This window comes from Vespula pensylvanica, chromosome 5 (genome assembly GCF_014466175.1).
Source record: "Vespula pensylvanica isolate Volc-1 chromosome 5, ASM1446617v1, whole genome shotgun sequence".
Classification (NCBI taxonomy): Eukaryota; Metazoa; Arthropoda; class Insecta; order Hymenoptera; family Vespidae; genus Vespula; species Vespula pensylvanica.
This window is the reverse complement of record NC_057689.1, coordinates 2,347,538-2,374,679: the sequence shown is the minus strand read 5'-3', so window position 1 is coordinate 2,374,679 and position 27,142 is coordinate 2,347,538. Positions and strand designations below refer to the sequence as shown.

Sequence of the window (27,142 nt, the reverse complement as noted above, 5' to 3'; positions counted from 1 at the left end):
TCCGTGTGTATAAGTGTATGTGTGTAAAAGAGAGAGAGAAAGAGAGAACACTAACAGCTTCCGTGATCTATCCTATCGGGCCGTCTGTCCAATTACGACAACGAAAACTTAATTAAGCGGCCCGATAGAAACTCGATGAAAACTGGACTGCTTGAAGAAATCTACGATTATATATATATATATATATATATATATATATATATATATATGTATATATATATATATATATACACGTTCGAATAATTTTAATTCGAATGTATTAAGAGAATAGTATTGTTATTAGAGGAAAACATTTTTTTCGAATAAATTTCTACAAACATTGTTATGATAAATTTTTAAAATAAAATGATTAATCGAAGGTTTATAAATATAATAAAAAAATACAAGGAACGATACTATATGAATCGATCAGTTGTAAAATCACACAAGAATATAATCTCTTCATTTTATTTTCATTTTACAATTATATTTTTCTGTATATGTGTGTGTCATTTTGACAATGATTATTCCTTGACGACACTCCTGACATTTTTATTTATTTACATTTGATCAATTATTATTATCCTCTAATGTTGATCCTGTTCGTAGCTGGACGACGCGTTGATGTTCACGGAGATTTTTTCTTGATGCGCTTGTCTCGCAAGGTACCAGATAAAGCTTCAAAAGAAAAGAAACAGAATAAAGAAATAGAAAGAAAAAAAACCAAAGTAAAAAAAAAAAAAACACACACACACAGCACACACACACAAAGACAAAGAGAAACGTCAGAAAAATGTCATAATGTATGTCGTAAATGTCATTGCATTGTTTATAATTAAATCTTCGAAACTTAGACGATTTATTTTATTTATTAGATGTATTATTCGTCAATAATATCAAATCGTCGTATTGAAATAAATTTTGCTTGTATACTCGATCTAATGCAAAGTGCATAAATACAAGATGGGACTAAAATGATTTTTACATTTTAGTCCCATCTTGTATTTTACAATTTATTTGTGTGATCGAATAGCATTCCCATTCGTATCATTACGTACGTTGTCGTTACTTTATTTACGTTTATTGATATTTCATTTATGTTTATTAAATTTTGTTAAAAAAAAAAAAAAGAGAGAGAGAGAGAGAGGGAGAAAGAAAAAAAAAAGAAAAAAAGAATTGAGAATACTTACAGCTTCGTTATTATTTCCCTGAAAGAATAATCTCATTCTTTGTATGTCGCAATGTGTCGTCGTCGTCATCGTCGTCGTTGCAGTCCCAGTTGGCAATAGAGATGGCGACAATGAAGGTGGCGGTGATTGAAGATTGTCGAATTGCAAGTCGAAAACATTTTTCATCCAGGACGATGCCGGTAGATATGAGAATCGCGAATTAACATCCGTGAGCGTGCGTTTACCGTTCGTCCATCCGTGGCTATATTGAAAGGTCTGAGCCAACACGTTCGTTGTTAAGAACGATAGAACGAGAATGATCGTCGTAGCATAGGAAGCAGCCATTTCTGTAATCGATATACATACATATATATTTATATAATCGTATGTTACGTTATATATGTTTAATTCTTATATATTTCTACCTACTTACCTAACTATCTATCTATCTATCTATCTATCTATCTATCTATCTATCTATCTGGGCGAGTTTAAAAATTGTTGAAATAATATTAAATATTTAAAAAAAAAAACAAACAAACAATTTTAAAACAATATTAAAAATAATAAAAAAATAAATATTAGAATATTTAAAATAATTCGTGGAGGAGTCAGTTATTTTTTGTCTGTCCTTTTTTTTATCTTTCTTTTCTCCTCTTTTTCTCACGATGAAAAATTATTTCATCGGCGAGAGATTTCATTGGCAATACGATTTAATAAAACAGATTCGAAGTCGAGAGTAGGTAACAGTGGATAAATTAATCCGTTGAAAGAGGGACAAAGTGGAACAACTTAGGTAAATTTATTGGCATACGTCGAAATGGACTAACGACTTTTCAAGTCGAAGATCGGACGGTGCGTGTTGCTTGTGAGTTGAGTTGAGTTGAGTTGAATTGAACGGAGTGGAGTGGAACAGAATGGAGGGAGAAGGCGAATAGGGGCGGGGCGGGGCGGGCAGGCGGACAGGCAGGCGGACGATAAGAGGGGTAGATGAGGATGGGGTTGGGATGAGAGTGGAGGGTGGAGTAGACCGATTCTAGTTGACACAGACTGCCGCGGACTAATTGTGAAAGACGCAAGGAATAATTTGATCAAACTTTATTATATCATTCTTTCGCATTATTTGAATTTAATTCGTGTCTTATTGACCTGCCGACTCTGTCCGATCGATCGTCTTTCTCTCTCTTCCTCTTTCTCTCTTTCTCTCTCGAGAAAGAAAGGGAAAATTTGTATTTATTATTTATTATATTTATTTTTATTCGCTGGTGGTAAGATCGAGAGATTATCTTTTATTTATTTATTTATTTGCTTACTCTTTTCTTTTTTTGTATATATATATATATATATATATATATATGTATTTTAACTTATGTAGAAAAACAGATTAGTGTTATTATTATTATTATTATTATTATTAAAATGATTTTATAGACGACATTTTCACAAACGATTTCATAGAGACAACAATAGGAACAAAAGAGAATTTATATTGACCGAAGAAAGAACCCAATAGTGGTCAATAAACGTAGTAGAAAACAATAGGCCACGGTTGACTTGTTGGTTCAACGATCCGTTAGAGAAGAGACGCGATTTAAAAATGCACGACCGCCATTTCGACGCTTCAACGCTCTATGCTGCTACCACGTAACCTTTTCGTCTCGATCTTTCGCGTTTATCCGCTGTAACTTTTGAAATGTTAATCCTCGTCGATATCTACGTCGGACATTTTTCTTTCTTTTATTTCTCGTGCTATTAGATATTCGTATAAGAAAAAAAAAAAAAAAATAAAAAAATAAATAAACAAGAACGAACGATGTTTCTGCACTTATAAATATATAACTATCCACATATCCGTAAAGAGACATTGAATTTATTCCAATATTGTTATTAACGTTCATCGATGTACGATTTTCTCCCATTGTATTATCTTAAAGTGAATGCAAAATTCGCGTGAAAGAGAAACAAGATTGAGAAGAAAAAAAAAAAAAAAGAAAGAAAAACAGAAAGACAGAGAAGGAAAAAAAAAGACGCACAGAAAATTATAAAAAGCAATAATTATATTGTACCACGAAATTTGAGATGTCTAATTGCCACGTTTAAATTCCTTTAAAAAGGATGATAGAGAAGGGGGTTGTGAGAAGGAAGGAATAAGGGACAGAGATAGAAGTAACGAAAGGCGTTTATATTTTCCGACGGTTTTTTAGAGAGTGCCCGAAACACCCTCCCCATCCTGGCCGTGCTAATTTTAAAGGGACCATTAACGCTACGCGCGTCCCTGGTCATTAAGATAAGAGTAAGTGCTACTAAGTGTCCCGCGGATAAGAAACGTGACCAGCATCTCTGTTGCATAGAGACGAAGAAGCAGGGGCCGTTTCTTTGGTTTACGTGAAGGTGGACGAATGGAGAAAGGGGTAAGGGTGAAAGGGTGGGAGGAGGGTGGTAAATTGCATCTTACGCGATCCGTTAAAGGATGGTTCTATCATCATCTATTCATATTTTTCATCTCCATTGTAAGATTGTATCAAAGTTATATCTTTTTCAACGTTTCACGTTCTCAACAAAATTCTTCGTTGAAATATATATATATATATATATATATATATATATATATATTGTAAATTCAATTAAATTAACCGGATTAAAATCGAATGTGGTTTTCCTTCTTCGAACGACTTTGATACGTTTAACTCTGCCTTTGGTATAGCGATTGGACACGCTCGTGTAAATCTAACGATTCTATCTAAGAGTAGGACGAATACTATTGCAATTTTAAATTACTTCTCGTTAACGCTTACGCTTGGTATAAAAGACTAATGGGAAACGTCGAAATGGATTTAAGCGAACATCGATGGCCTGATAAATCCTTTAAACGTGTTAGAATCTATCGCATTCGTACGCTATATATATATATATATATATATATATATATATATATATATACCAATATTCGATCACTATTCTTTTCCTGTTTTTCTTCTTTCGTTCAACGTAAATTCGATTTGTCCCTTAGGTGGTTAATTTACTCGAAGCTTCTTTTTTTCCTTCCTTTTTCTTTCTTCTTCTTTTTTTTTTTTCTTTTGATAGTAAGTATTTACATACTAATATTTAAGTATTACTTTTTCTTACATTAATTCGATAGATACATATATGCTTACCGTATCTTTTCGTCTTTCTTCTCACTGAAGATTTCCAAGAGACGACAGCAGGATGTACGAGAAGATGATCTATGTTGATCCAGTACCTCGGTAACTATGCTGTCGAATGTGCCACGACAAGCTTTTATAAGGGAAACTCCATGTCCTTGTTCTAATGACAAGTTTTTCACTCGGTCATCTTGCATTTAATATATCACGTAGAAACTTCCCGTTCGAGAAGAAGTCGGTTATTAACTTGTAATTAACATTAGCCAGGTATTGTGATCTAATTTCTCAATTTAAAGGGGCGACGGAATTATTCCTGACACATCAATGGACTCATTTGGTGGACCACTTATAAATACGCGTGTAGGTGTTTCATTATTTTCCTGGTAAAAGATAATTCGTGTTAATGATAACTCTTCTAAGTACGATGTTGAAAGGATTTCGATGTAACAGAGAAGAAAATGGCAGGGCTCATCGATTATTCGTTTAAAGAAACGCCGATTCCGAAAGCGTTGAAAAAGCCATCTTGTTTTAACGAAATTTATTACTACACAAGTACTTACTACAGTGTAGTGCCATGGTTCGATCGCTTGCACGAAATTGCATTAGTCTCCTTCAGGTTATATATATATATATATATATATATATATATATATATATGTATGTATGTATGTATAATAGGTGTATATATATGACTGTATGTGTGTATTACTTTGTGTGTATTATTCGATCGAAACGAAACGTTTTATGTCGATTAAAGTAAATAAAAAAGAAACTAAAAAAAGAAGAAACAAAGAATTACTATCTATTTCTACGGTAAGACAGTGTTCCATCATTACCTTGTTCACGATCGATAAAACTATACTCCACTGTTATCTTGTTCGATCGATAAAACAGCGCTTTATAAATAATAAAAAATCGTGAGATAGTTGTAAACGATGATAAATAATAATCGGCGATTATCAGCTTGAACGATAAAACAGAGCTCTACTATCAATGCTTATTATACGTTCGGTCGGTAAAAAAAGAGAGCTAGGTTACTTCTTTTTTATTCCTTAATAAAAAAAAAAAAAAAAAAAAAAAAAAAAATCAAGTTAGGACGATACTTCTTTGCTGTCGTTGTCGATAAGTATATATTCCAAAAAAAAAAAGAAAACAAAAACGAAATTTCTTTTTTATCGACTCAACTTACCGACTGCTTAGTTGATCGTTGGTAAATTACCATCACAGAAATATATTTGTTCGATAAGGCAAATAATAAAAAATGTTGTTGTACCAATATAAACAGAGATGGAACCCTTTGACGTGCGATGAAACCAGCGTCATCTATCACGAGCATGTAAGGTTAATGCAGTAGCGAAGGTCATGCAAGCACGATAGAAGCACATTTCTCGTTGTCCGATAAGCACGCACGCACGTAAGTCGAATCCTACGAACCATCTATCTCTTTCTCTCTCTCTCTCTCTCTCTCTTCATCTCTCATTCTTTCTCACTCTCTTTCTGTCTTTCTCTCTCCGTTTCTCTGTCTCTCTCTGTCTCTCTGTCCATCTATCTCTGTCTTGCTCGTTCTTTTAAATTACGATCACGCAATTAAAGTTATGATATAAAATACCGAGGAGTACGCGCGATGGTTGGTTGATAAACGAAAAGAACAGTCGTGGAACAGTCGTGGAAGGAAAACAAGCTTCGATGTATCTCGTTTATTCGTCGGTTTCTCGTTTCTGTTGTTGGTTAGTGACAATGCATTAAGAAAGGGTTATTGTGAACGAATTGTATTTCAAGAGCGAGAAGAAAAGTAGAAAGAAGGAACAAGATGAAAACGTCTATTATAACTGTGACATTGTTCGTAAGGATGATTATGTTATTGAAAGTGTCGTAATCGAGGTCTACATTGAAATGAAAGCTTTTGGGAATAGTTCTTTGTTCCCGAAGGAGGAGATCATTTAAATCCCTTGAAGAATTTTATAAAAAGAATTCTAACACGTTTGAAAGAGGTACGAGTAAGATGATAAAGGAGAGAGAGAGAGAGAGAGAGAGGGGGGGAGAGTTAAAGAGATTGATTGAAATAGAAAGAAAGAGAGAAAGAAAGAAAGAAATAGAATATTTAAACGTTCGAAAAGAGGTTAAATCTCGTGTCTCGTTTGATCCATTTATCTCTCTCTCTCTCTCTCTCTCTCTCTCTCTCTCTCTCTCTCTCTCTCTCTTTCTCTCTCTCTCACTGTCTGTCTCTTTCTCTTTCTTTCTTTCTTTATTGACTAAAGAAAAATAAAGAAAAATTTTCAATGAAACTATTTAACGAGATAAAGATAGTTATCTAAATGAAACATTTGAAAAGTAAGAAACAAACAAACGTAAAAGAAAATATAATCGAAATATAGAAACATCGGTAAATTCGTACAAAGGAGTTGATTTATTTTCATCCTGCGTTCGGATGCACGCAAGACCTCATGATATACGGAACTACATACACGTACACATGCACATATATTTTTAGGTGTGTGCATGCACAAAGTTCACTCCGCTTATTATTCCAGAAGGAGATCAACACACGTGCTTATATATATATACATATACATATACATATACATATACATATACATATACATACATACATACATACATACATACATACATACATACATACATACATACATACATACACATACGTATATATATGTACATATGTACGAATATATATATATATATATATATATATATGTATTATTGGTCACGTTCTTTTAACTACATACATTGTGTGTGTGTGTGTGTGTGTGTGTGTGTGTGTGTGTGTGTCGTTACACCGATCATTCTTTTTGAAAATCATTAATTCACGCATGCGTGCATGTATGTGTGTTTTTTTTGTGCGTAAATTAAACTTAAGGAGCAAGTTGTTTATCCAATTTAACGAAGTTTCGCTTGAAACTCTCTTTTACGTAATTGCTCTTCGACGTAAGACGATCGATCGTATGCGTAATGTGTGTGTGTGTGTGTGTGTGTGTATGCGCGAGCCTATATATGTGTATGTGCGTGTGATTAAGATCGTACATGAGGTAAGATGATTTATTAGAGATCGATCCTCATCGATCATTTTCTTTTTCAATAATCTTTACTATCTCGATTTAGATAAGAAAAAAAGTAAAACAAAAATTGTGTTTGAAAGTAGATCAAATATTAAAAAATGTGTGGAGATTTTTAAATGTGAATATACGTATGTCTATATATGTATGTATGTATTTATGTATTTATGTGCATATACTTTACATAATAATCGATCGAATTAATTGATTTGAAATATATTCAGAAAAAATGAAATGACGAGTTATTTATAATTCTTTTTTCGATTTTCGATTTTCGACGAATATCGATTTTAAAGGTCGAAAAAGAAATTATATGTTATATAAAAAGAATTAAAAATATATATATGTAATATGTATATATATATATATATATATATATATATATATATATATATAGATAGATATTAAATCAATCAAAAAAAAATAAAATTATATAAAATATATAATACAGTAAAAATGAAAATGAACAGAAATGGCATGTATACATTTTTACTAGCTTTAGGATATTGACATGAATTATTATATATGATTAGATAATTGTGTAAATGTGTAAGTAAAAATATCGAAAAAGAAGAAAACAAGGAAAAAGAAAATTTAGTTCATTGCTCAATTCTAAGCAGTAGTCTAATTGTTTGCTGATCTAAGTAAAAAATTGAGAAAGATCAAAAATATTTCAATCATCGCTTGATTTTGTTTATTATTTATTTATTTATTTTTTTATTTTCCTTTTTTTTTTTTTTGTTTTTTTAATCTTTCGCTTAATCCTCGAGTCACTTTCGTAATAATCGATCGATCTATATTTTTCAATCGTATGTGTATACTTTTACGTTGTGTAAAAAAAGAAGTTCAGAATGGACGAAAAAATTAATTAATTAATTGATAATTAAAATTGAATTTTAATAATCCATTTATGAAAAATAAGAATTTATTTGATCTTTACGATACAATCGTTGTTCGATATCATCATCGAAGTATATATTACATAAACCGATTGCAAGGACACACGTATCATGTTTGTTATTTCCAATGAACGTTACTTTCGAATGGACGACCGATTCGTCTTAATCATGAAAAAAAAGGAAACAATCGATATCGTTTAACATAGTGTATAAATATATATATATATATATATATATATATATATATATATATATATATACACACACATTTTTTTAATGGACGTTCAACGAATGAATAAAAATATCTCGAAATTCTTTCTTTATCGTTTTAGTAATTCATTTAATCTTATCGATATTGCAAACAGTTTTTGTGTGTATTTTTTAAGTTTATCGATCGATAAAAATATGAAAATTAGTGTATCGATAAAATAGATAAAAATTACAGAATGTATTGTATTATCATAATATAAATAATATATATAAACTAGATGGACGTTAGATTTTGACTAATACAAACTTTATAATCGTCCGTTTGATCGTGACACATTTATGTACATAAATATATGTATACAACATATATACATACATACATACATCTTATTCGTGCACGTGATCTTAATAAGATCATACGTGTGATACGAGAAAAATATTCTTTATACATTATATATAATTTATATATTTTACTTATAGCTTAAAGAGAGATACAGAGAGAGAGAGAGAGAGAGAGAGAGAGAGAGAGAGAGAGAGAGAGAGAGAGAGAGAGTTGGAAATTTAAAATAAAGATTTATTTTAGTCAAAGATAAATATAAATATTTAGTGTCGAACGATCGATTATTATTGACTATTATCGATTAGAAAAAAAAGATAAATACATATATATATATATATATATATATATATATATATCGTTTGAGTATATATCGTTTGAATAAGTGATAATTAAATCGATACTGCTTCATTATTTTCTTCACTCGTGCAGAACGAATCTGGCAGCAACGGTTCGCGTTGTTGTAGAAAACAAATTAACAAGATGGCCTTCGTGTACTCATTTGCATTCTCAATGCATACATAATATCTGTATATATGTATGTCTCTCTGTGCGTATGTGTATGTATGCATCTATACACACATTTATATATGAGAATCTGCAGATAGATGCTGTATCTCTAATTTAAAATTTTCTCTTTAATATTTCTTTTTTTTTCTTTTTCTTTTTGTTTTTTTTTTTTTTTTTAATTCAGTAATTAATAGTAATATTAATTACTACTGTCAATAGTAAATAGTAAGTACAGTAATAAATTTAATACAAAAAATTAATTATTTCGAAGAGTAGCTTATTTATATTTTGTCATAAAATTAATTATTGTGACGAGTTGTTCGTGGAAAAAATCCGATAGAAAAATGGCTAACAACGCGATAGTTCTTCTCTAATTTCATTTCGACAAATTCTATTCTATTCTTTTATACGAACGTGTTGTTTTTATCTTGTAATTAGTAGAAGTATTGTCTCAATTAAATTCATTATTATCGTGACATTGTTGCGATGATAAATAGTATATAAATATGATCCCTATAAACGTAACGACTCTCACCGACGATATTTTTCCTTTTTAATTCGCTCAATTCATATAATTCCACAGAATTTTATTTCCCATTTCTAAGAAATTTGTTTGCAATATACTAATAAAATAAGATAAGTTGAACTCAATGAATCTATATTTTTCTCTCTGTTTTGCAAAATTTATCGTACGTAGTTTAGATAAATATGTGTAAACGAAGGACTACGGTGGGATCATATGGGTTAATTCTAATATTTAATGCGTTTCGCAATCACAATCGCGCAGATTATTTGTCTTTTTTTTTTCTTTTTTTTTTTCTCTCTTTTTTTTTTTTTTTTGTTTTTACACGAAGAAAAATAATACGGTTATCTACGGTTTTACGATTATTACGTTATGTCATCTATAAATATTGATTATATTATGTTATTAGAAAAATGATGCTCTCTTTTTAGACCTTTAGGATCTCATAACCCGTGATTATCTATCTAATTAATTTTCTAGTTCCACGCATCGTCGTACAGCTTATTTTTCTTTTCTCTCTCTCTCTCTCTCTTTCTCATAGAAAACGAAGTCCGAGTATTAGGACATAAATATTTTATTAATATACATATATATGTATGTATATATTTCTTTTGAAGTAATTATTAACTCCTTTCCTTATTATTGGAATATATAAATATTTTTAGTTATATAAATCTTAAAAAATTGAAAATGAACAAAAAGATATTTTTATTTCAGACGCGTTACGATCTTTTTTCTTCTCCTATTTTTCTAACGAAGTATATGTCAGCATTAAAAAAATATATATATACATACATATATATATATATATATATATATATATATATAGGAATCCCTATTTTAAAAAAAAAAAGAAAGAAAAAAAAATCGAAGTTGATTTTGAAATGAACTTGAATCCTTCCATGTGTTTCCACGAGATAAGCATTTATCATACTTTATCTTATACACCTATTATACATCTATACATAAATGCGTTATACAGTAGGAAAGAAATGTGTTGTAAAACGATAATTACTTCCTTTTTTATCTGTTTCTTTTTTTCTCTCTATTTTTTTTTTTTTTCTTTTCTTGACGTATCACAAAAGATACATTAATGAACACGTACTGTGCAATACAAAAAAAAAAAATGGAAATAGAAAGAGAAAAATAAAGAAGATAGAAAATAAACGCATTAACAATTATCTTTTAACATATCTTTTTTTTTTTTTTTTCTTTTATAGATACATAATTAGAAAAAGAGAAAGGAAAAATATAAATTGAGAAAGCACTTTTAATGTAAGCTCGTTAGTTAGTTAGTTAGTAAGTATCTCATTAGCATCGAAGAAGATCTGTTGTATTTTTTTCTTTTCTTTTTTTTTTTTAAGTTTTTTCTTTTCCTTCTTTCTTTTTTTTTCTTTTTGTTTATTCCTTTTTACACATGCACACGATTCGTAATAGAAATTATTATTTCGTAGTCGTTGCGATTGACAAAACGGGGAGATTCTCTTCCAAGCTGGTGTGGCTGCTGTCGTTATTAAAGTTGCTGTCGTTGCTGCTGCTGTTGCTGTTGCCAAAACGTAACAGATCGAAAATGAATGGCAAAGGAGAATGAGGGGACACGTTGGAGGAAATCCCGTCGAAAGTAGTCAAGTAGTTTTAGAGAGGATTCATGGTAGCATCAAATCAACGAGCACCATATCGATGACAACCGCAATCTCGTCAAGATCCGATGATGACCTGGATCATACCACGGTAAGATTATATTCAATCTTTATAATTATTCGATTATAAAACGTAACGCGAAATATTATTCACATTTAATTTAATTTTACAAAATAATAAAATATTATTATCTAAATTATTATTGTTGAATTAAATCATTAATTATTAGATATTATTAATTAAATTATAAAATATTATTGTATCAAATATTATTATATTTTTTCTATAAAATTTCTTGATCTACAAATGATATAACATATGGGACATTATTTATTTATTTATATATTTATTTATTTGTTTATTTATTTACTTAACAGAATAGATTTATTTGAAAGTAATTTCATTCTAATATTAATTTTGTTAAAGTAGTAGACAAAATCAAGATCGAAGTTTCTTCAGAATGTTAACTCTTTATTATAAAAATTATTATACGATGCTAAGTATACGATATATTGAGAAAAGAAATATTTATATATATACATATATATATATATATACATACATACATTTAATATAATATAATATAATCTATAACATATATATTAAAAATATTATTTTATACATTATATACTATTTTCAAAATATTATTATAATTATTATATATATACAATTGATAAAAAAAAAATATATATATATATATATAGTATATAACATATAATTTCTTCGTTATTAGAAAGAAGAAGAATGCAAAGAGAACATTTCGAATGTGCAGAGGGTATGGACCAGTTTATTGGCTGGTGCAACAGCAGGAGGTTTAGCAAAGACAGCGATAGCACCATTAGATCGTACAAAGATCAATTTTCAAATATCGAAACAACCTTATACAGCAAAAGCTGCTCTCGTATTCCTTATAAAATCATTTCAAAACGAAGGATTATTGAGTTTATGGCGAGGTAACAGTGCGACGATGGTTAGAATCGTTCCATATGCTGCCATACAATTTACAGCCCATGAACAATGGAAGAGGATTCTACGAGTCGAAAGTCCAGAAACGTAAGGTGAAATCAAATAAATTAGTATCGATCGAGATCCGATTAATCATATTTATTAGGATTAATAAATAATTTATTATCGTATAAATTTAATATAAATACTACATATATACGTGTACATTTTTCTTCTCTAATCAAAATTTTTAAGTTTATTATTGAAATCAAATAAATTGGAATATATCGAAGTGCGATTAATCATATTTATTAGGATTAATAAATAATTTATTATCGTATGATCTAACATAAACACGATACATACATACATATATATATATATATGTGTATATATATATGTATATATTTCTTTTCTTCTCTAATCAAAATTTAATTTATATAGTAATTTTATTAGTAAATCAAATTAAATTGGAATAGATCGAAGCCCGATTAATCATTTTCACGATAAATTTCATAAATAATTTATACCATGTGAATTTATTATAAATATGATCTATACATACAATATGTGTGTGCATGTATTAAAAAAAAAGAAATTATATACATTTCTTTTCCTAATCAGAATTTCCAATTAGATCAATGAAATCAAATAAATTATAATCGTCCGATCGATCATTTTCACGATAAAGATTCAAACGAATAATTTCATTGAAAATAAACATACGTAACATAAACGTAATTTATAATCATTCGTTAGATCATTAAATAAATAGTTAATCCATGTTAATAACATTGATCCATTAAATAGATCAATTTGGTTTTAGGACTCCACCAGTAAAGAGATTATTGGCTGGTTCTTTAGCCGGCGTTACGTCACAAGGTTTAACTTATCCCCTTGATCTCGTGCGTGCTCGAATGGCAGTGACGTTGAAGAGCGAATACAAAACATTGAGGCAAATGTTTCAAAGGATTTATCGAGAGGAAGGTATCATATCCTTTTATCGTGGCTTTACACCAACGATCTTAGGCGTTATACCTTATGCTGGCATGAGTTTCTTCACTTATGATACTCTGAAGCACCTGGCGGCAGGTAAATGTTTATTTGTTCTGTTAAATTACAATCCTAATTCTAATCATTATCATCATCATTATCATCATTATCGTCGTCGTTGTCATGAAAGAAAATTTTGTTCGCATAAAAAATAATATTTTATAATAAATCATTTTCAATCATCCCTCTTTTTATCTATTTTTTGTCATGATTATTATAAAAACGATCATCTGTCGATGAATAGAATATTCCCAGTACACAACAAGTATTCCTGGAATGACTACTGCTTTGGCACTCCTTTGTGGTGCTGTAGCTGGAGTAGTAGGACAAACGAGTAGTTACCCTTTGGATATCGTTAGGAGAAGAATGCAAACTTCAGCGATCAAGAATCAACATTATCAAAGCGTTACCTTAACAATAGTTAAAATTTACACGTAAGATATTGAAATATATTTCTTATTTATTGATTATCCGATGGGTTTGGGAAAAGTGGTAAAAATAAGAATTATTAGTTTTAGATTTTGAATGTAAAAGTTGATAAATATGTTTCTTATTTGTTTGATCAACATTTTCATTTACACTCTTTTATATTAAAATGATCAATCGTAATAAAATTTATTACGATTTATATTCTTTATCGGTGACCATCGGAGAATCGTTAGGAAATTTTTTAATCGTCTCGTAAAATATTCAACACTCGTATTTATTTTTCTTTTAGAGAGGAAGGACTGATGGCTTTCTTCAAAGGACTGAGTATGAATTGGGTGAAAGGTCCAATAGCAGTAGGCATCAGTTTCGCAACTTACGACAAGATACGTGATAATTTGCGAAAAATTATTTGCTCGCCGGTAAATGTGACAGATTAAAAAGTTGAGTTGATATAAACTCGTGAAATAATGAAGAAGTAGAAGAACGAAGAAGAAGAATAATGAAGGAAAAGAAAGAAGAACGAAGAAGAAGAAGAAGAAGAAAGGTGAAGAAATGTAATGTTGTTTCAACTATTGTTGATTCAAGAATCAATTGAAGAACTCTGATTAAGCGTTCGATCGGAAAGCAGATCTCTATTCGAAAGGATGATAATCCTTGAAAAACTTGCAGCGATCGTTTCGTCGATCATCTATCGATCAAAGTGAAAGATCTTCAATGATAGAAGTAGAGAGATTTCACTTTTTTGTATAAATTCGATAGAATAGTGCGATATATTTGCGCTCGTGTCGATATATCTAAGAAAAGATATATAAAAGATGTCAGTTATTAGTAAAAATTGTTGAGTGTTATATATATATATATATACACATACATATATATAACTATACTGTTGTCTAAAATTTTAAAGAAATTTTAAGGAAATTGTTAAGAAAAAGAAAACAAAAAAAGATGATAAGAATAATACATATGGATATATATTTGGATGGTAACAAATTTTTTTTAAAGAACATCGTTGAAAATCTTTCGTCACTTTTTTGGTCTCTTATATTTCAAAGCTTGCCTTCTTCGCAAAATATAAATTTGTATAAATCGTACATACGTTGATCTCCAAATGAATAATTTAATTCATTGTAATCGTGCGTTATATAAAAATGCATGTACTTATAATAAGGAGGAAAAATTATGGTTACAGTCTATCGAAATAGATAACTATACTTTCGTATCTCGATAAGATATAATTATATTCTTCCTCTTTTTCTCCTATGTAAAATTATATATACATATACATAAAATATAATTATATATATATATATATTATAATTATATATATGTGTGTGTACATATATAAAACACGGGGATCATCGTCATAATAATCAAAGTGCAGGTTCGTACGCTCAATTTATTGAAATTAGATTGTTCATCAACGTATTGAAGAGTTGTTCATCGATGAATACCTTCGACTAATTTTGACAATAATTAATAACACGATAAAAATAAGATATCGTGTATTTTAAAATAGCACAATTCGCGATAGTCGAATATATCGAAGATATGGAGATTGTCCAATATATCAATTATATATAAAAGGAGAAAATATTAATATTTTTTTAAATATATTCATTTGTATATGTTTTTATCTTCACTGTAATACTTTTGTGAGAAATGTTTACCATGTATATAATATATTATATTTTTGTTATAATAAATAATAATGAGAGACGGGATATTCTGTCTTTCTCTCTTTATATAAATGAAATGATATAAATAATATTATAATTTTTAATATATTTTCTTTCTTTTAATGGACAACTCTAAAGAAAAATGTCAATTGAACGGTAGCAAGTGATTTTTCTCTTTGATATTTATTATGGGTCGTGCCTTTCTCTCGTAAATATTTGTATTTAGTTATCGAAGCCTTTTTAGCAAATATAATCTTTTATAAAATATGTCTCCTTTTATTTCGTATTGTAACGTACGCATAAAATTTCGACTTATAGTACAAAATGTTGTGCTTTTAAAGTAACGTTTCATATCCCTCTCTCTCTCTCTCTCTCTCTCTCTCTCTTTATATAATATACGTAGGTATGTACAATTTTATTTTAAGTGATAATGACAATGCAGCGATGTTTAGAAAAATGGTAGTTTTTATTCAAATAATCCGTTTAGTCAAATAATTTTCAAGAAAATGATCCAGTTTTGTAAGAATCGTTGTAATGTATACATAGTACATTGTAATGTATACACATAGAGCAGTCACAGTTAACAAAGTCGAAGTCTTCCGAAATATAAAAGTGTAAAATCTTGATGATTCTTGATATTTACATGACGCATAAAAAAAAGTATGTTCGTTAAAGGTTTTTAACGTCGTTTCTATCTGATCTGTAGCGCGCGATTTAAATAACATTTTAATTACAAATGGTCCTATTAAAATAATACAATGTTACTTAGGTTTAGTTTCTTGGTCGTTTACGTATCTTATATAAATTTCTATTTCGTCTGTACCCCCAGGTGGTATTTGTGATTCATTTAAATAAGATACACCTATAGCAAGAACAGAACCATCGTGGCTAAAACTAAGAGCGGCAACGCCAGCGTTATATCTATGGAATTGACATAAACGTTTTTTGTTAAAACCATCCCATATATTAACATATCCATCCGATCCACCAGTAGCAAAGGTATTATAAGTGGTATGAAAACTTATAGCATTTACGGGATAAATATGTTCTACGTTATTCTCCTTTATCCGATGACATTTAAAAGCATATTTTTTCTTCTGTGCTTCAGGTGTCGTATCTAGATATTCTACGGCCACTCTACCTTCTATACTACTTAGAACATAGCCCTGTAAATTTAGAGATTATTTTTATACACGACAGAAATTCTATCAATAATATTAGAATTAGATATATTTACCTGCTCGTTGGGAAAACCTTTAATACATCGCGTTTGATACTTTAGACTACTCTCGCGTCTTTGAAACATTCCAGCCATATTTCTTAAATCCCAGATACAAACTTTTCGTTTGGCTGTGCCTACTACAAATTTATCTCCACAAACTGACAATGCCAAAACAACATCTGGTTGTAGATAACTACCCACGCAAGTGGGAGTTCTCGGATCCCAAAGCTTTACAGCTGCATCCCAACCACCGGTTAATATAGCATTTACCGCACCACAATATTCTATTTTTCTGATCGGTTTGTCGTGTGTTCCCATGACCGATTCTGTTAAAATACTTCTGAGTTGTACATTTTCCATAGCGACATGTTCACAATTATTTATAATGCAGTACATTAGAACTAAAACTCTCATTACCAGTATTACTATTGATGTCATACATCTTCAATGTGTTTCCTAAGCCACCGCTATAAGCATGTACCGCATCCTAGAAATGATAGCATAAACACTATTATGATTTTAAATGTTTCTTAATAGAATTGATACATTACCTGAAACGCTACATCCAAAACCGGCAAATCGTGATTATACTTTAACCTCATACTATTTGCATGAATGTCATATAATCTAACTGTGCTGTCCCATGATGAGACGAGTAAAAACTGAGTAGAATTCGGGCCAAATTCAACAGCAGAAATCGCATCGGTCGGAGGCGATTTTATTTTAAATTCTGTTCGTGATTCCATCTCTTTAAAAGAGGTTATACTCGTTCACTATGTAACTGTGATAGGATGAAACAATATTGTAACATACAAAATTTCTTGACGATGTAAAATAATTCTCTATTAATTCACAATCTAATGAGAATGCGAATTTACGATTATCTGTAAACAAAACCACAAACGAAATCAAGAATTAAATTCAAGTAGGAAAAGATGTAATCAGTTTTTTTGTTTTAACTGTTGGCAATACTCAATATTCTCCCGGTGGTATCAACTTCCATAGAAATCGTAATTGATTGAAAAATTCTAATATTTTCGCTTTAATTTGTCTCGATTATCGTTGTTCGTCGAATCTCGATAAGATGTTAAAGTTAATATTATATTTTTCTAAATTTATAATCGACCTAAAAATCACTGATTCGTTCGTTTATCGTATCGTACTTTATAATCAGCGTTTAAAAATTAATTGGATTAAAACGAGTTCGAGCGAGGAAATGCAAGAATAATGATAACGGCGAATATAACGTACGATATACAACCTGAATGTTTTATAATTTGTTGAATAAAATCCATCAATGAAATATCCCAAATAATTAATGGCTTTCGAACGATCCTAAACTGGGAATTTCAGGGTAGAACGGATTCGTTCTCGTTTTCTACGATTTTTAAGAAAAATTCTATCATAATACGCACATGGTAATCGTAGTAACACCGTTGCATTATTACTTGAACGAAACTTACGAATTTTTGAAAAAGCATTATCTCCTTTGAAAAAAATGTTGTCAAGAAATGATGTCTCTTTCGTGAACGATTTATCCATGAAAATAAAATCTTTTTAAAAATTCGAGAGAGCCATATCCTTGCTTAAATCTTTACGTTTAAAACGAGACATCGTACGTCAAAATTGGCCAAGAATTACGCTCGAATACGTTGTTCGCGTAAATCTCGCTGTTTCCGACATTTTTTTCTAAAAAAAAAAAAAAAAAAAAAAAAAAAGAGAAAAATGTTTTCTCTACGGTGGCGCCCCTGGAACTTTGTGACGAAAGAGAGGAAGCTATTAACCCCCACTATAAATATTCCCCGTATATAAATGTTCGAGCGTTGTACACGTTTTTCTATTTTGTTTTCGATTGAAAGTCTGTATGTAGAAGGAGAATATAATGTCATATTTAAATAAACAATTTAAATTGATAATCGTTCGACAGTTTTCGGATTAATTATCATTCTTATTTTAACGTGAATTATCATTCTTATTTTACGAGTGAACACGTAAGCATTCTTCTCCCATTAATCTTTAATTTAAATAATTCATATTTTTCGTGACACGAAGAGGTGATATGATTTAAAAGAGATGATTCTACCTCCTTTCGTATCATGTGATCCTTTCGTAAGAAAGTTTCATTTGTAAGAAAAGTTTTAGCTTCGTAGAAAATTTCAAAGTGTTAACAGGAAAGTATAACTTACCAGGAGATGGCAGGATAACGCGTGCCACCTCTTCGGCCATCATACGATCCTGTTACAAAACTCGATTTGTGGGAGAAATTTCCGCTTTCTCCGGAATTTGAAATATCGAACAGGAGAACATAACTTATCGGAAGATAACATGTTACGGATGCCGCGTCTTTATGCGATCCTGATACAAATTTCGATTCGTGGAATATATTTTGACATCGTTCGTCGTAAATAAAAATTTCTAACAGGAAGATAAAGAATTTAGGAGTTGATACGGATCAGATGGTAAATGAATAATAATATCAAATTATAAATAAATAATACTGTTTCTCGTTTAATTTACATTTATTAATATTATTTTTATAAGATTTACATAGTAAGACTTACACACACACACATATATATGTACATATATATATATATATGTATATATATATATATATATATACGTATATATATAATAATTTATTCGTATGACATGGTAGAAATGTGTTTTTTGTCCGGAATATATTCTTTATTCCAAGAATATTATCATCCTCATCGACTGTTTATTAAAAATTGATTATACCACTCAAATTGGATCCTGTAATTTATAAACACATTTATTACTTACGAAGGAAAATTATGTCAGGAAATGAGATAATATAAATATATTATCCGTACGTAAAACGAATAATATAACAAGAATATAAAATTTTAATTTCGAAGAGTAAATTTCCACGGAACGAATATAAACGTTAAAATATAGAAAATTTATAAGATTTTAATTTGTAACTTTATTAATTATTATTATACGTATTGGTAATAGTCGATCGTGTTTGTCGATTTTACAATTGATCGGCTTTACATGATTTAGGAATATGGATTATCATTAAAAGATTAAAAGCTTTCCAAATAAAAATTCATGATAAATTTGAGATTGAAATCGTTTAATTATGTCTTTGTACAGAAAACAATAAAAATTAACATAAATTCATTGCAAATTACCATCATATATTAGCATTTGATGCGTAGTGCTAGTACTACAATATATGCTGGATATTTCCTAGATTCACTTTTTTTTTTTTCTTTTTTCTTTTAATATTGATTTATGCGATTACGATTAATGTAAAAGTTGTGTTTTCTGTATTAAGGGATATACACGCATACGGGGGCAGGGGGGATTTTGTGTTTTCTGTGTAGCTTTTGTATACTTTTTTTTATTGACACGCCGCATACCTGGATATTTCACAACAGGCCTAATCGGCTTAATCAATATCTTATTTCATTTAAAATTATGAATTATAAGTATTTTTTTTTTATTATCCTATATGTATATGTATCTGTATATATATATATATATATTTTTATATATATATTTATTTTATATATTTATATGCTTTCATAATATATACCACAAATCGTCTGTTATCAATATAATACAATATTGATTATGTTTACATAACCTACAAATCTGTAGAATATATATTTATGTATATTTACAAGTGGGTATATTAAAAAGAGAATATTAAAAGAAAATTCATTAGCACATTCATTCTCTCTCTCTCTCTCTCTCTCTCTCTCTTTCTCTCTCTCTCTCATACTCTTTCGAGACACGTTCAATAATTTTCTGTTACCCAATAACAATTATCACCATTGTATAATTGAGATCAGATATTATCGAGAGGTCTCCAAGGATAAGTATGGGAAGATATATATATATATATACACACATAATATATATATATATATATACATATATATATCTTCTTTATATAATTATATTATACTCGATGATCTTTCTTTTCTTTTTTTTTTCTTTTTTTTTTTTTTTTTCTTAAAAGCTTATTTCAAATTTTTAACTCTTTCTTTTTCAAAACAATCTGACTATATATTATTCACTGATATATTTTGACTCTTTCCATAAAATATGCCCACGTATGATAGACTTGGGGGTGCTTACCACAAATATGGAACTGATAATTTTAAATACTAGTTGTAAAAAATAAGCGAAAGTACGCATTCATTCGCAAAATCTGAATTGTCTCTTTGTTTTTCTTTTTTTTTTCCCTCTGTGTGTGTGTATGTATGTATGTATGTATGTGTGTGTGTGTGTATGTGTGTATACGTACGTGTGATTACGTGATCATAAATATTATAAAATACCGATTTGTTAAAGTAACGTCAATGTAAAGAAATTTATACTTGAACTGCCCATTAACATTCATTTCCCAAATATACTTTATATCATTTATTCATACAAATTTAACAAATATATGAAAACGCCAAATGTGTTTATATCCGTAAGTTAAAAAAATAATAATAATAAAAGAAATATATATGTATATATATATATTTTGTCGATGCAAAAATTAAATATTTCAATCGTTGTTATATGTAAAATAAACAAAAAGAAAAAGAAGTAGAATGAAAGAAAAAAAAAAAAAACAATGATACTCGTAAAATAAAATTTGCACTATATACGTATAAAAGAATAATAATATTAATAATAATAATAATAATAATAATAATAATAATAATAATAATAATAATAATAATTAAAAAAATAAAATAAAATCGTAAATTATAGCAAAATATCTAGGTACTAAAATGTGCTACGGCTGCCTCAAATTCAAGGCGGCCTTTTTCTATACTTTTCTTTTTTCTTTTCCTATGGAAATGATATATCTTTCTTAAACTTATTTGTAAAGTATACATGTGTGTATCTGTATGTATGTATGTGTGTATATACGTGAATACAAAAACATGTATGCGGCAAGTATGCAACAACGATATCTTATCATTTTGTACATTCCAACTGTTGTTATTTTTTAATTTCAATTATTAATTTAAACAAGCTTTCTTTTTCCGTCGATTTGCTTATTGTCGATTAAAATCCGGATTTAGCGTGGAGAAGAAAAGAATTGTAAAATCGCGACAAATAATTATATCGTACCGTAAAATATAAATTGCGAAGAATATAAAATAAATACCATGATATGCCTCAATTTGCCTCTTATCATATATATAATATATGATCGATCGTATTAAATGATAAATATTAATTAGAAACACGTTACGATACCGGTAGAACCACGAAAGTCAGGGGCAAAACAAGAATTAGCTGCTTTCACAAGTCTTTCCATCTTAATTTATCTCTTTTTATATTCAAAAACACAGTCTGAATCGGATTCATCGCTGGGTACCGACCATCATCATCATCATCATCATCATCATCATCATTATCATCATCATCATCGTCGTCGTCGTCGTCGTCATCATCATCATCATCATTTTTTTCTTCTTTTTTTTCTTTTTTTCTTTTTTGTTGATACCCGCTAGAATTCTATTGTTTAAACATGTATATATAATTGACCAACCAATTACACATATATGTTCATATTTATAAATATAATCATACTAGATGATTAATAATATTCCTAGCTAAGTATAGAAGGGGGGAAAAACATGCAACAACCGCGGCCCATGGCACTGCCAGGTAATACAGTTTTTACTATACAGACGATTTTTTTTTACTCATCCAATCTCTCTCTCTCTCTCTCTCTCTCTCTCTCTCTCTCTCTCTCTCTCTCTCTCTCTCTCTCTCTTTTTTATCGCACTTTTCTTTCACTATTATAAATGGGATGTATTTCTTATCGCAATTATTATTATTTACATGCAATATACCTCCCTCTCTCCCTCTCACTCTCTCTCTCTCTCTCTCTCTCTCTCTCTCATTTCTTATCCCCGCACCATTGTGCGTGACTAATATTCTCTGCTCTCTATTTAACTATCCACATAGGATTTTCATTTTACGTATGAATAATGCAATTCATAGAATAAGGACGACATTTATTTATGTCGATCACAAATTATATTCACGATCGTTTGTGAAAAATTGCCACCCGCTTTTAATCGATTTCGTTAATTTAAATGAACGAACGTACTGTTAACTGTACAGTTGGCACGCCTCGTCTATCGACAAACAATGCTGTTTATTATTATTATTATAATTATTATTATTATTATATTATTATTATTATTATTTATTATTATTAATTATTATTATTATTATTATTATATTATTATTATTATTATTGCGGTTTATGAAAGAAAATCGACAAGTCTCATTTCTTTCGTATTTAAAAAGCCGCACTAATAATTATTATCCCCCGAGCTTTTGTAGATAGACAGTGTTTTGACCAGAGTAATTGATTATTGTGAATAAGGCTTCTTAATTTACACGTATCTTCCCGTTCTACAAAGTAACGTATCCGCTTTCTCTATCTGATCCGAAATATATATATATATATATATATACATATATATATAACGTGATTAGACGACACTTCCTGATGGACGATGCTACGTTGTTTCTTTCGCATACACGAGATTGTATTGTGTGACATATCCGTTTAAGTCCTGTTTGTTTCTTTTTTTATTTTACGATCGTACTCTCGCTGACTTTTACTTTTATCTCATTCTCCTTCTTGCTGCCTATATATACACATTAGTTTAGATATCTTACTTAACAACAGACCCTGCACGTTACAGAGCCTCGATGTAATTTAACGACGTAGTTCGACCTCTTTTGCGTAAACACTTATTTCACAGTGGAGAAGTTCTGCTGTGGATTTTGATTCGATGATACCCACGTGGTGAAGACATCTCTACAATGAAAGAGAGGTATATATTTAAAAAGGAAAAAAAAGTCGTCTGTTTGTAGATCTCATATAATCACTGGTTGGTTGGTTTTTTCGTTTCTTTTTTTTTTCCTTTTTTTTTCTTTACTCAGTCATTATACGAGTTAATATGGCAATAAGAAATACAAAGAATGCTCACACAAACCTGCAGTGGCTGACCACGCACTCATTACTGCAATACTCATCTTCCCATTCGCTATTGGCTACAGCAGGATTTGGACATCCGTGACGGATACATGCATTTGTCGGTGGTCTTTGTCCTACCATGGCAGCTTGCGAAGCACTTACCGGAGGTGGACTTGAAAGCGAGTCTCCTCTAGGAGGACTCATATGTATCATTTGTTGTTGTTGCTGTACTTGTACCTGCTGTACTTGTTGCTGCGGCACCTAAGTCAAATATATAAAAGATAAACCAATCCGTGAAATAGATCTATACGTTTATACGAGACTTTTCTTTTATACTTTGTAGGTTATGTATTTGCTAGGTATCATGGAATATTTTCGAAACGATTTAGTTCGACGTTAAAACAAAACAAAAAAATTACTAATTAATCAAACGTCGAATTTACTCACGAAATAATAACTTCTAGGCGGTCTTAAGCAGAAAATAGAAAATATTTTGTCGGACGTATCGAATGCATTCGTGGTAGCCATTTTGCGGCTTGATGAATGGTAATATTCGATTATGGAGCGGTAATACGAGATATCGAACGCGTCAGAATGGCGCGAATCTTGAATGCTTATATAAAACAAACTAAAAGTCACTCTTCTTAATTATTATTATTACTATCATCATCGTCATAAGCAATGTATTCAAATTAAATCCGATTTCCATATATTCGATATATATTCCATAATATGATTCCTCGAGTTTGATTAAACTCGTATATATTTTCTCGATATACGAAAACGATAATAATACAGATACACATACATATATATCATCTATGTACATCATATATACGTATGTAGTAAGATACTTTGTTACACCTACCTGCATGTATTGCTGCTGTGACACCTGTTGCTGCATGTGTTGTTGTTGCGTCATATGCGCCGATGCCATAGCATTGCTCAATAATCCCTGCAACATAACGTTTTCACGTTTTTATTTGTTGTTTTAAAAGAAACGATTAAAAGAAGAATTATAAAGATATACGAAAGAGAATATATGTCCGTCCGATGATCGTTGTTACCTGTTGTGCCTGCTGCTGAGGATTACCCTGCATCGTAAGATGATGCGGTGACTTCTTAATGGCCATCTGTTGTTGCTGTTGCTGATGTTGATGCTGATGTTGTTGATGTTGTTGCTGAGGCGACGGTGGTTGAGGTTGAGGACTATAAACTTCATATGCAACGTTTCCTTGTCCGCCATTTCCACCATAACTAGCGTATCCGGTGTACTGCACTTGTGGCTGCTGTTGTTGCTGATGTTGTGGCTGTTGTTGATGTTGTTGCTGTTGCTGTTCATTCTCTGCGGCTCCTTTACTAACCAAGGATGCCCTATACGCTGCCAACGCCTTCAAATACTCCTTCTTAGCCGCTTCAGTCTTTTTCTTATAAACCTGAAAACATTAAAATATATTAATTTAAATGTATAATTAATTTTAATAGCTTTATAAATCCTACGGTCTTTTTCTTTTTCTTTTTTTCGTTTCTTTTCTCTTCTCTCTCTCTCTCTCTCTCTCTCTCTCTGTTTTTTTTTTCTTTGCATCAAAACGTTTACAATGTAAATATCGAGATATTAATATTTAATGAATATTTGCATAATATTGTTTTGACATCTTAAATAATTAATCAGTAGATATGTGTGTTAATAAAATAATTCGCGTTCGGATTTGACGTCATCATAATAATATATTCTCAATTCCCCTTTCCCGGATGTCTTTTGAAATTGCCGCATTGCAGCAGCAAGTCGAGTATATATATATATATATATGTATGTATGTATGTATGTATGTATGTATATAAATATAAATATATATGCATATATGTATGTACGTACGTATATATAATATATACATATTTAATAACGAATAACATGATACACCTGCGAATTTCCATTCTCGTATCTCTATTATCTTTCTTTTTAGTTTTTTCTCTTTTTACCTTTTTTTTTTATTTATTTTTATTTTTTTTTTTTCCATTGATATAATCGCACGACATCGAAGTGGCCAAGCACTCTTATACATTCTATATACTTTGACTTATTTTAATCTTATTTTTGATAGCTACGTGTCCGATATGCGATTCTAAAGGCTATTAAAGTAACTTCTTGTCGTGGCGTGGCTCGTGTTCGAAGGATAAAGAAAACATGTATGGGTGTGTGCGCCTGTATGTATGAGAGAAAGAGAGAAAGAGAGAAATATATATATATATACATATATACATATATATATATATATAGGGAGAGAGCAAGTTTTATCGACCGGTGTAGAACTATAAGCTAACTTCATTTATAATTTATCGCTAGTGTTTGACGAACTTATCGTACATACCGGAAATGAATAGAAAATTTTAGACGTGACAAACGAAGCGATTTTATTCCGACTTTATGCCAACTTTTCAATTGTTCGAGATAATACGGTACATTTTAACCCCTTGATTCTATATATATAGAATTTCGATATAAAATATAAAATATATACATATATATATATATATACAGATATAATATTTACATTTATATGCGGGTGTGTCTTCGAATCGAAATTCTATTTTTATTTCCACTACAATTTTATGAACGATATGAATGATATAATTTTTCAATATTCGATTTGAACGAATCGATTTATATTTATTCATTGCTTCGCAATTTAAAAATGTTTGTTTTCATTGCTTTTTTTTTTTCATCTAACTAATATACATACGCTTTTATATGTACGCTTTTATATGTTTATATACATGTGTATGTGTATGTATATAGAGGGATGGAGCCAAAAGTTCCTAAGGGATTTTAATATGAAATGAGATATGAGAAGAGTTGCTAGTATATTGCATATAAATAATAATAATAATAATAATAATAATAATAATAATAATAATAATAATAATAATAATAATAATAATAATTGCACGAAACCAAACACATTATTCTATATGTTAAATTATTATCAGAATTTTATTTCATTTACTTGCTGCATCTTTTCATTTCAGTGTTTAATGTCGATAGAGGATAATAATGATAATGATGATGATGATGATGATGATGATGATGATGATAATGATGATAATGATGGGCAATCAAATGTCTCTAGAAAGTTTCAAAAAATTAATTATTCGTTTTAGAGATTTTTTAAGCTAATTCCTTTTTTTTACTCGTTCAGGTTTAAAAACTACAAGCTTGCATAAATGTATGCGTAACTAAAAGCCTGAAGTCTTGAGAAAAATTAATTCATTTATAAAACCATTTAGGAACTTTTGACTCAGGTTTTATCTCTCTCTCTCTCTCTCTCTCTCTCTCTCTCTCTCTCTCT

The 27,142-nt window shown here is 29.8% G+C and overlaps 4 protein-coding genes across 10 annotated transcripts in view; 1 reads left to right on the top strand and 3 right to left on the bottom strand.

Moving 5' to 3' along the window:
- Nucleotides 1–480: 480 nt before the first annotated feature.
- On the bottom strand, nt 481–4,430 carry LOC122629713 (pro-corazonin-like). Its single transcript, XM_043813476.1, has 3 exons — nt 4,304–4,430; nt 1,170–1,495; nt 481–657 (listed from the first exon to the last, which is right to left on the bottom strand). Exons 2-3 carry the CDS (start codon nt 1,491–1,493, stop codon nt 550–552), a joined length of 432 nt encoding a protein of 143 aa, XP_043669411.1. The 5' UTR covers nt 1,494–1,495; nt 4,304–4,430; the 3' UTR covers nt 481–549.
- Nucleotides 4,431–5,631: 1,201 nt separating this feature from the next.
- LOC122629711 (mitochondrial coenzyme A transporter SLC25A42-like) lies at nt 5,632–15,858 on the top strand. 4 transcript variants are annotated; one of them, XM_043813473.1, is made up of 6 exons: nt 5,632–5,705; nt 11,299–11,575; nt 12,219–12,538; nt 13,257–13,522; nt 13,728–13,917; nt 14,202–15,858. In XM_043813473.1, the coding sequence occupies exons 2-6, from the start codon at nt 11,432–11,434 to the stop codon at nt 14,347–14,349; spliced, it is 1,068 nt and encodes a 355-aa protein (XP_043669408.1). In that variant the 5' UTR covers nt 5,632–5,705; nt 11,299–11,431; the 3' UTR covers nt 14,350–15,858. The 4 variants fall into 4 exon arrangements, with proteins under 4 accessions (XP_043669408.1, XP_043669409.1, XP_043669406.1 ...); XM_043813474.1 differs by lacking the exon at nt 5,632–5,705 and adding an exon at nt 5,812–6,282 and having other exon boundaries at nt 12,258–12,538; XM_043813471.1 differs by lacking the exon at nt 5,632–5,705 and adding an exon at nt 5,814–6,134.
- A 178-nt stretch (nt 15,859–16,036) lies between these two features.
- LOC122629712 (mitotic checkpoint protein BUB3) lies at nt 16,037–17,790 on the bottom strand. Its single transcript, XM_043813475.1, has 4 exons — nt 17,365–17,790; nt 17,231–17,300; nt 16,829–17,139; nt 16,037–16,757 (listed from the first exon to the last, which is right to left on the bottom strand). The coding sequence occupies exons 1-4, from the start codon at nt 17,557–17,559 to the stop codon at nt 16,353–16,355; spliced, it is 981 nt and encodes a 326-aa protein (XP_043669410.1). The 5' UTR covers nt 17,560–17,790; the 3' UTR covers nt 16,037–16,352.
- Nucleotides 17,791–22,511: 4,721 nt separating this feature from the next.
- LOC122629705 (TOX high mobility group box family member 3-like) overlaps nt 22,512–27,142 on the bottom strand; it is a 199,713-nt gene continuing 195,082 nt past the window's right edge. For 3 of the 4 annotated variants that reach the window (XM_043813460.1, XM_043813458.1, XM_043813461.1), the window contains 4 exons: nt 24,863–25,231; nt 24,664–24,750; nt 23,809–24,056; nt 22,512–23,636 (listed from right to left, as the gene is read on the bottom strand). In XM_043813460.1, the coding sequence (XP_043669395.1) occupies nt 23,570–23,636; nt 23,809–24,056; nt 24,664–24,750; nt 24,863–25,231 (771 nt within the window). In that variant the 3' untranslated portion in view covers nt 22,512–23,569. The remainder of the gene's footprint in view (nt 23,637–23,808; nt 24,057–24,663; nt 24,751–24,862; nt 25,232–27,142) is intronic. The other variant, XM_043813459.1, reaches the window with a different exon arrangement.

Excerpts from the sequence above, each read along its gene's own strand:
- LOC122629712 (XM_043813475.1), bottom strand. The coding sequence starts at position 17,559 with ATGGAATCACGAACAGAATTTAAAATAAAATCGCCTCCGACCGATGCG. Across the intron at positions 17,140-17,230 it reads TGACATCAATAGTAATACTG|AATCGGTCATGGGAACACAC; the intron begins GTAATGAGAGTT and ends GTATTTTAACAG. Across the intron at positions 16,758-16,828 it reads AAGGTTTTCCCAACGAGCAG|GGCTATGTTCTAAGTAGTAT; the intron begins GTAAATATATCT and ends CTAAATTTACAG.
- LOC122629711 (XM_043813473.1), top strand. The coding sequence starts at position 11,432 with ATGAGGGGACACGTTGGAGGAAATCCCGTCGAAAGTAGTCAAGTAGTT. Across the intron at positions 13,523-13,727 it reads TCTGAAGCACCTGGCGGCAG|AATATTCCCAGTACACAACA; the intron begins GTAAATGTTTAT and ends GTCGATGAATAG. Across the intron at positions 13,918-14,201 it reads ACAATAGTTAAAATTTACAC|AGAGGAAGGACTGATGGCTT; the intron begins GTAAGATATTGA and ends TTTTTCTTTTAG.
- LOC122629713 (XM_043813476.1), bottom strand. The coding sequence starts at position 1,493 with ATGGCTGCTTCCTATGCTACGACGATCATTCTCGTTCTATCGTTCTTA. Across the intron at positions 658-1,169 it reads AGGGAAATAATAACGAAGCT|CTTTATCTGGTACCTTGCGA; the intron begins GTAAGTATTCTC and ends TTTCTTTTGAAG.